The sequence below is a fragment of the Helicoverpa armigera genome, chromosome 3 (assembly GCF_030705265.1).
Source record: "Helicoverpa armigera isolate CAAS_96S chromosome 3, ASM3070526v1, whole genome shotgun sequence".
NCBI lineage: Eukaryota > Metazoa > Arthropoda > Insecta > Lepidoptera > Noctuidae > Helicoverpa > Helicoverpa armigera.
The window spans coordinates 7381650-7391768 of record NC_087122.1 but is presented as its reverse complement, the minus strand read 5'-3'; the positions used below and the strand labels follow the sequence as shown (position 1 = coordinate 7391768).

Below are 10119 nucleotides of genomic sequence, written 5' to 3'. Positions count from 1 at the left end.
GTCTATAAAATAAATCTTCTTAAACCGTTTTCGTTCTATTGTCTAATGGTGAATATTAAGATTTTAAAAGCAAATGAAATACTAATGAAAGGGCAAAATAATTGGATCTTCTGAGGTCGCAAATGTGTCATTGTAAAAAAGACTACTCTGAGATGAACATACGCCAATATTTCGTAAGTATGGCTATACAAAAGGTATGATCGAATTTGCACAGGCATGTTATGAACTGCTCATCATGAAATGATTTCTACTCACTAATATCGAAGTAACAATATGATAGTAATAGCAGCTATTTTTTGGAAAATTTCACAAACTACTATGTAAGAATATTTTTGGAAAGTATATTTAAAATTATGTATTTGTGCAGCATATATTTAAAATTTTATATTGTAACGGAAAGTATTTTGACATTGCATTTATTAATAAATTGCCGAAAGTGTTAATCAAATGTAGCTATATTGCTCTACTTAAATATACCTATATTTATTAGTATTAAAAACTTTGCGAATGACTTGATCTTGCAATTTATATGCAAATCTATTTTTCAAATGCGCCCAAAAGCAGATAAAGTGGGTTTATAAGCCTACCTTGTATTTAAATCCAACCGATTTTTTTTATCACCGGCCCCAATAAATTTGCTCTAAAGTGCATACAGATTTACGAATAAATTGCTGAGGATCTAGGTTAAGACTAACCAAACTAACGAAAGCAAACGAAAAGTATTAGATACACACAGTTTGATACAATTTGATAAAAATTGACTGTGATATTGATTCAAAGCTGAGTGCAACGTATAGAGTTCGTAATTATAAGGCTAACTAACTTATTTTTATATCTATAACCTATACATATACTTAGTACGTATTGTAAAGATAAAGTACATACATAAAATAATGATAGGTTTATCTAAACTTTACCTATTATAAGGAAATTTAGGTCTACATAAGTGCTAAGTGCTTTTATTAGAGTCAACATTGTATGTATTTTAATAACTAGTTTTGTACAAAAATACTATTTATATATCTTTAAAAGTTGGTAAAATTGACGCACAAATGGATCTATTTATACCGTAGGAAAAACCCATTCGCACAACTACACTTTAACTATTTTGTATAACATATTCTACTATGATAACACAGTGTTAACTCTCTACGGAGATGTAATAATCACTTACATCTATAAAAATATCATGAAATGTAATATGCGTAAAACTACTTGAAAGGTAACATTTTCAAACTATTGTGACTTCACCTGTAGCACTATATTTGCCTTCACAAGACTGTATTTATAAAATAATGTACTAAGTCCAAATATTTTTATAATATACAAAAATAACAATGTACATATTTCCGTGAGTAATGTAGTTTTTAAGTATATTCGACCAATGAACTAGAAAGCATAACAATGATAATTACGGTGGCTCACCGAGTATTTTTGCATTTTACTAAGTATGGCATTTTACTGTAGACGCAACACAAATATTACTTAAAAATATATGTATATTTTAAAAGAATACGCAAATACTGTTTTTTATTTCTTTCCTTTAAGATATTTTAGCTAAAATTTTAAACCTACTTTAAGAAACATGGATCAAAACAATTTATAACTTGGAGAGATCAAGGGTGTCTCACGAATAGACTGGAGGCACTTTTTGTTAGACTGGCGGCATTCTTATATTTATTATGCATAGTAGACTCCATGACATATAGTTGACCCTACTACATCACCAATCTTTTTCAAAAGTCAAAAGATGAGTAGGTACCTAATGGAGGACCTTAAACTGTCCTCGAACCTCTCTCGTAACAAAGTTTAATCTGTACTGCCAATGACAACTTGGAAAGCTCCAAACAAAAAGATAGATAAAAAAAGATGATAGGTATAAATGTATAAATACATAAGAGTTTGTTACAGCCTTTTTATCGTCCCACTGCTGGGCACAGGCCTCCTCTCACATGGAGAAGGATTGAGCATTAATCACCACGCTTGCTCAATGCGGGTTGGTGATTTCAGACTTTATAGTCCAGGTTTCCTCAAGATGTTTTCCTTCACCTTTTTATCAGCCATTGGTGTCTAAGTATACTTAGAAAGTACATACAAACTTAGAAAAGTTGCATTGGTACTTGCCTTACCATGGAATCGAACCCACACCCTCATACTCGAAAGGTTGGTTCTTTGCCCACTAGGCCACCACGACTTACATAACATACATTACATAAGAGTAATAACATTTTTTTACCATTCAGAGTTACTTAAAACGAAAAACTAGTTCTAGATTCAAAATGAAAATAGATGAATTTAATCGAATTTCTAATAAGGCTACCACTTAACTAAATGAGATTGTAGAAAGCGTCCAATTACAGGTAAATATTCTTCGTACAGACCTTAAAATGCGAATGCAACGTTCTCTGTCCAAATAAAGAGAATTCATTTGCATCGCAGACAGATATGTAAGAACGGCATTCCTTAAAAGCGTGAATTCGTTCAGTGAAATGAATATATAATGGGTATATGCATTTACGCTTCGGAATGAAGCGCTCGGAGGTACTAGCACCTCATTACCTCCCGAATGTCGTCAGTGTCATGACATTAATCGCCTCCCAACGACGTGATTACATGATGAAATTTATTTCGCCTTAATTAACAATTTTGCAACTGTTTTTGTGGAGGGGGAAGCTGCTTATAGAACTTTTCATAATAGAGTATGGAACGCACCTATGACCTAACCCAGTGAAGATTTGCCTAACTTTAACTCGTAATATTTTTATCCTGTCAGTATGTTGATGATGTTTTTAAATGAAAATAGAAAACACCCAAGGTTTGTTTTTTTTTTTTAGATAACGGAGTAGTTACATTAAGGGTGCAAACCAAGTCAACATTTAAAGATAATTTAACTCCGTTGCGAATGAATTACAGATTAACCACACAAAGTTACCGTTAATTCGACTCGGATAATTAAGACTGCAGATTGTTACGACCAATAAAGGAAAACGAATCTACATGATTACTGGTTGTGCCTCAAATATGAATAATATTTTCTGTTAAGTACTATATAGTAAATAAATGACAGTTGCCTGAAAAAGTCTCCTTCATTTGTTCTTGAACTGAAATCTTCTTATATATTTATATAAAAATGAATTGTTGTTCGTTAGTCTCACTAAAACTCGAGAATGGCTGAACCGATTTGGCTCATTTTGGTTTTAAAATGTTTGTAGAGGGCCAGGGAAGTTCGCGGGATCAGCTAGTTTTGAATAAAGGTATTCAAAAGAAAACAAGAATATTTATTACGGTGATTATAATATAATAGAATATAGTAACATTAAAGATTAATAGTAACTAAGATAACATAATATATCACCTAATAAGTAAACAAAGAATATTGTGTATATTCGTCGAAACGTATAAAATAATCAGATGTTAATAACGAGAATTGTTATGTGTCAAACCGCTTGTAAGCTACTTAGTCTTAGCAAATTGCAGCAAAAAAAATTGCAGTTCTTAATTTATTAAGTACAGTAATAATACATTTCTTTCATGTACCTAGTTATCTTGTTAGCAAAACGACCAACTGAAACCTATACTAAAAATTAAATCAAAAATAACTTTCAATATAGCACGAAACAAAAATATGTAGAACATAAGAAAACGACCTAATACCTAAGCTCAAGTACCTAAGTTACGTCATTACAATAATTTCACTTGTTTACGTTTGGGCTTAACATTACAAAAATGCCAGAACTTAATTAAAATTGTTAACGGACAATACAGTTACAAGCGGCGACCAACTTAACATAACCCGCTAAGCAAACAGTTATTAATAAATAACAAAATATTTACAAGTAAATAGTTCGATGCACTAAAACTAAGCAATGGTATGATAGGTACCGCTATTGGCAATAAGTATCATGGCAAGTAAACGTTTGCATAAGAATATATAGCTCTTGAAACCTTTCTCTTTGTTCAGAATATTTGCATGAATATATTAGTATATAGTAAGAGTACATAACAGTAATTAGCTGTATATTAGACACCATGTATTGAAGCCAGATTACCGATACGTGTAATACATTCGAAGGTATCTACTCTTAAATCATCTGTAAGCATAGATATCCATCGAAATGCAGTTAAGTACTTATGTTAATGTTTACGTACACTGAAAGCTCGGCTTGAATAATACTTTACAAGCTTAGACAATAGTAATGATTACGTCAATTATGTACATCACCGTGTGCGCATAATGATTCATGAAGCTAAAAATGGCACTAATGACATCAATTTTGATCCTCGTTTTATATCATGCACTTAGTACAAGACCTAAAATTTTAATGCTTTTTCAACATTTCTAAATTCCAGACTAGTTAATTTAAACCAAATTAATAAATAAACGATTTTAACAAAAATGAGACACAGTCTTACAAAATCTATCTTTACGAAAATCCGTTACAGACAGATAACATAAATTACCTATTTACAATCTTATAGAAACAGTGACTAATAAATGAGGCAAATTGTAAAAAAGAAGAAGAATTGCCAGTCCCGAAACCCTACACTTTCATCGCACTTTCCTAAATTGAATGGTGTCAGTTAGCACCGTTTTACTCTCTCCTTAGACGAAAGCTCGCAGATAAATGAATCTGTAAAATGGAATGCTAACCGGGCTCTTAAACACGTCACCAAATTCAATATTATTCACGGAGATCTTTTAAACCAATTTGGCATCACTGTTTATGTGTAGGTTATACTGCATTATATTTTATAATGTATGAATTTAATTATCCATATTGCCTTTAGGGTTCCTAAGTACAAGGGTAACCGGGCCAGCAGGCAGAGCCTTGAGAGCTGCCCAGGCTTGTGTGCGCGTGAATCCTTCCATCGACTGCCCTCCAGCTGACAGAAGTTCCGCACCGACTAGAACACGACCGCTTTGTGCTGCTGCTCCTCCTGGAAATAAATAACATAAATTATTATGAAATGTGTAAACAAACTATTAAATTAATATCGTTACTAAGTTTTTATTTAATTATGACTATGATCAAGTTTACAAGCCCACCTGCGAAAAGTTTTTTAACGGTAAGAGGACGATCGCCACGCGGGGAGTCACGTCCACCATCTAAGCCGAAGCCGAGACCGGCTCCACCGCCAGCCTTCTCCAGCAGCACCGTCACAACTGAGCCGTTAGCTTTACTGTTGTCACCTCCATCTTTATCTTCAACCTCATTTCGGTCCTTCGACTCCGCTGTTGAATAAAAACAAATCAGATCCCCCGTCATAAGGTAATAAAGTGTCAAGTCTTAAAACGCCCTTTTTAATAAATGACTAACCTTTGTCAGAGCCGCATCCAACTCCATTAGCATTTTGTCGATTTTCGATCTCTATTTCGATAATTACTTCTGAACGTTGCTCCTGAAAGTTTATTGACATTAAGGGTTAGTGTCTGTACCATAAAATCTGTTCTTCTGACTTTGAAAGGTTAACATCTGATAGTTAGAGTTTAATAATTCGGTATTCCGTGTTTTTTTTTTTGGTTTTGTATTAACAAATAAATATACAGATTTATTTCTCAAAGTTCAAATGTTGACACTTTTATTAAAATAAGTGGTGATTACCTTAAGAATAGTGACAGATTGTGCATGTGTCAGCCCTGCCATAGCGCAGCCGTTTATACTTCTAACTTTAGCTCCTCTCTTCAGTCCTGCTTTGGCCGCCACACTATCTGCTAAAACTCTATGAACCTGAAATTAAAACAATCAAACTTAGTCCAAGGTAACTTAATAACTTATTTAAAATGTTGTCAAATGTGTTTCCCACTTAGATTGAATATAATATTCTACTGTGTTAAGCAATATTTCCTAGTCCTTAACTTTATGTTTATTACTATTTTGGTGAATTGTAGTAAGTTCCGTAAAAAATACACACCGTAACCTCTTTCGCTTCACAGTCGATTCCTCCGGCCAAAATAACTCCTACGCCTGTACCAGCACCTCTTCTCAGTCGAATTGTTTCAGTCGGTACCTTGTGCTCCTCTGTAGAAGTAGTGTTAGCTTTCTCACTCGATGTGTCGATATCGCTTTTTTTACTTAATTCTAAAGACTTATCTTTATTGTTCATGTTGTTGAAATTACCATCAATGCTGTCTACAGCTTTGTGGTGTTCGATAATTTCAGGTTTGCTACTTTTTTCTTGTTTAGTAGAGAGGCTGCTTTCGGTTTTTTTAATAACAAACTCATTTTTGTCTGACACACTCGTTACTTTGACACTGTTATAGTTATCCAGTCCAGCTTTTTTAATTTCTTTAATGATCTTTTCAGATATTACCTTAGGACCGTCTTCAACTTTCGGGCTTTCTAAATTAATATCACTTTGTTTATTTTTATTAGCTGAGCTAGAGTTTCGTTTCAGTCGTGTATTTTTGAAATCATTCTTCCTCTGCCACACATTAACGTCGCTGTCACTATCTGAGTCAGTTTCGGCAATGATTTTGTTGCGTCGTCTGTTTTCACCTTTATTCGACATAACACTCACCGATGGCGTGAGTGTAGAAAGGCGCTCAGACGTTTTGTGCACTGGACTCGGGGATCTGTCGCAAGTCTCGTGTGAGAACTTAGATTCAACAACAGGTGACTTAAGCTTAGCATCTCTACCGCTCCTGCATTTTGCGGATGCTAAAATGTTTCGTCTGTTGATCGTATCGATATTATACGATTTCGAAACTTTTCTCTTATCGGAGTCAGCGACAGAACTTTCAAGTGAACTACAACTCGCTTGCGATCCAGACGTAGCTGCCGAACCTGCCGACGAACTGAGTGATACATTTGTATCAGACGATACGGAGCGACAAACATTTCGCTTCATGTACTCTTCTGGGTTCTTTTCCGTAATAATAGCTTTATTTGGAATGTCAGACTTAAAAATCGAATAAGTTGCATAATTTGAAACTCTGGGTGATAGTCGTGAACTATCAGATTCCATATTTTCTATATTATGCATAGGAGATGATGCCGAAGATCGGTAACTAGACTGCGTGGAACTCATTGCAGAATCATTATCACTATCTACTACGTCAGTAGCAGTGCAAATTTTTATATCCAAATTCTTATAGTCTCGAATATAATTCAATATATCCTTATGTTCTTTTCTCGATGAAATTACGTTATCTGCTGACAGAGTTTTAATTGGCGTTAATGTCGTAGGTACTCGACCTGTTACCCCATTGGTATCCATTGTAGACCTAAGAGACTTAGGTGATTTATAAGATGTTTTGTTCATTAGATCTAATCTTTCATTGTAATTAGGTTCTGGAGTGGATTCTTTTGATAGGGATGAAGGTGTATATACTTGCAGCGATTTACGTTTGAATGCAGGCGAATATTTTGGTAAATTATTGGGCAATAGATCAGCTTTCCATTTTGATTCATTCAAATTAATGGGTTTAGAATTATTTGGTTTGTTGACTTTTGTATTCACATTTGTTTGATTGTTCTTTAAGAGCAGTGACTTGGAAACGTTATCCTGGACTTTAATCTCTGGAAGATCCACTATTGGAGTTTGTACTTCAGGTATAGCTAAGCATCTTAATTTAGACATAGATTTCTTCCTTTGTTCAATTAAATAGTCCAAATTTGATTTTTGTTTCGTTATGTTTTTGTTGCCATTATCATCGCTGACACTACGCGCATGGTACACCGTTTTCGCAAATGTAGGATCTATGCTCGAAGGTAACGTTGTGGTGCTTCCATAAAATAAGGGTTTGTTTTCTGTGTACAGAGACGTATTGCTACTTTTAGCTGAACTGTATGTAGACGCTGTTGAGGAACGTTCCATACCTCCCAGAACCTCCGGTCTTTCCGTATGCCTTTTGTAAGAACGTGGTAATTCATCGAGATTGTCTTGAGACTTCGTCAAACGTCTGTCTAAAGAAGATACATCAGTGTAACTGTTAGCATATGAGGCAGTACTTTTTCTGACCACTGAAGGGTTTCTTGTTGGCAAAGTGCCACATTTATCCAAGCGATCAGTAGATGTCGCTCGGTCATTGGAGAACATGGCAATCTTGTCTTTGACGCTAGCCTCACTGCGGGCATCTTGTGTTCTGGATGTGTAAGAGAACCGAGGTCGCGTGCCAGGCCAGCCCGCCGGCATCCGCAGCGGCAGGCGAGTGCTCGGCTCCGGGGCCTTCTCTACGGCATCGCACGGAGTCTCTACTCCGTCTGGGGGTTGTCGTGGGCATGATGGTAGAGGTGTCTCGTCATTAGATAAACTTTTGTCTTCAGCGTCGCTTTTGTTGACACGATCTGAAATTAACGAAACAGAATACCTTATTAAAATGACTCTATTTTGAAAAATAATTCTCTAAAATAACTCAATCAGTAAAACTGTTTATAAACACTGAGCTCCCTGTAGCCACTTCATTTTCCCTACACCGCCATTACCGGCACGCAAACTCGTCTGACCGATGTCTGTGCGAACAGCTGATCCTATCGTGTTATGATAACTCTGATACCTTAAAATGCATTAAAGACAATACACTTTATTACAACATAATCAATTCATAAATTCACCAACGACACTGGTATGCGCGTGCAACACTTACACAAATTATGTATACCTAAGTGTGCAGTCAGCATCTTGTATATTAGTGAACAAACTAAATATTTGTATCCAGGTCAGCTCTCGCCGGTAGTGTTATCGTAAATACTTCAACTTATAGCACTGCATGGTAATAATACTAAAATTTATATGTATTTATTTGATTTCACAAGTTGGGGGAATTTCTCAAGTGATAAACTGTCAGCGGTGGCCGAAGGAAATTACTTAAATAAGTTAGCAGTATGAATCACGGTCAGTATCCTATTACAGTTGACCAACACCGAGTGAGCTAGGATGATGCGTCATTGCACGTACTTCATCACAAGTGATACTTAGTCACTGATACTTGTGGTCATATGCTAACGATTTCAAGATATAGCGCATAAACAAAAGAAACTACGTAAATTGTTATGGTACCCTGAAGCATTCTGTAACTGTGTAAACATGGATAAAATATGCACGACCACATTATCAAATAACAATACAAGAGTTTACTGAAAAGAATACCTTCTTTCTCCTCTTCAATTCGATGCAAACAACGCGAATGACGGATTTTAACAACGCTGTACGTTTTCGAGTCAAACACTATCACGTTTTGATAATACATCGGTTCCTACTTCAGGTTCAATTTAATTTATAATTAATTTAATAATTTACCACCGTGTAATTTATTTAAATAAAATTAATTAATATGATTTTAATTGAGAAAAAAAATAATAAGATAGCATTCGAGATGTGCAAAACCAAAGAAAAATTCAATACAACTGACGTTTTTCCCTACAATACTCGTAGTAATGTTTATTATGTACACATATTTTGCAGACACGGCACGCTTACATATGTTTGAGCAGCTGTTACTGAATTTCAGTCTTAGAACCTCAAGGGTAGTAACAATATAAAAATTGTCATAACGTCACTAATATTGAACAAAGACATTGAATTAATTTGTTCAGTTGCGTAGACTTACGTCGTGACCATCGACGCGGCCTGAATACTGTATGGGTACTATATTTTACTGAAAATTCTTATGAAAATGGCTAAACTTCACAACTGTTCCTTTATTCAAATTTCCTGAATAATTCTTGTAACAATATGTTTGTACAGTTTAATAAAACGTCCTTACATATTACTGGCTATGTACGAGTATACTTAAAAACCATCTGCTATTTATGATCAATATAGTATACTACTATACCAACCACTATGTACCAATCTATGTACCAACATTTATACATATAGGTATATAAAAAAATATACACACTTCAATTTCATACAGGAAATAAGTGCCATAATCTCTTGCTTACAATGTGTATGTATGCTGAAGTTATTTATTTATGTAGCCTTGATAAAGGAACAAAAGGATAGAGAAAACATTTTCTTTTGGAAACAAGGATACCTAAACACACTGTTGGCTAATAAAAATAAAGCTGAGTACTCAAGTAGGAGAGGTGCGAAAAATCATTTAGCGATTAGTACGCTATTGTATAAGTACTCTACTTACAGTAGGTAAGTGCTGCGGCAGATATTGCTGAAGTA

At 34.7% G+C, this 10119-nt stretch overlaps 1 protein-coding gene across 3 annotated transcripts in view; it reads right to left on the bottom strand.

The window, feature by feature from the left end:
* Positions 1 to 3277: 3277 nt before the first annotated feature.
* Bbg (big bang) overlaps positions 3278 to 10119 on the bottom strand; it is a 36883-nt gene continuing 30041 nt past the window's right edge. For all 3 annotated transcript variants that reach the window (XM_021333200.3, XM_049836498.2, XM_049836497.2), the window contains exons 4-8: positions 5914 to 8288; positions 5604 to 5729; positions 5319 to 5400; positions 5048 to 5233; positions 3278 to 4938 (exon numbers count right to left, since the gene is read on the bottom strand). In XM_021333200.3, coding sequence (XP_021188875.3) covers positions 4766 to 4938; positions 5048 to 5233; positions 5319 to 5400; positions 5604 to 5729; positions 5914 to 8288 — 2942 coding nt within the window. In that variant the 3' untranslated portion in view covers positions 3278 to 4765. The remainder of the gene's footprint in view (positions 4939 to 5047; positions 5234 to 5318; positions 5401 to 5603; positions 5730 to 5913; positions 8289 to 10119) is intronic.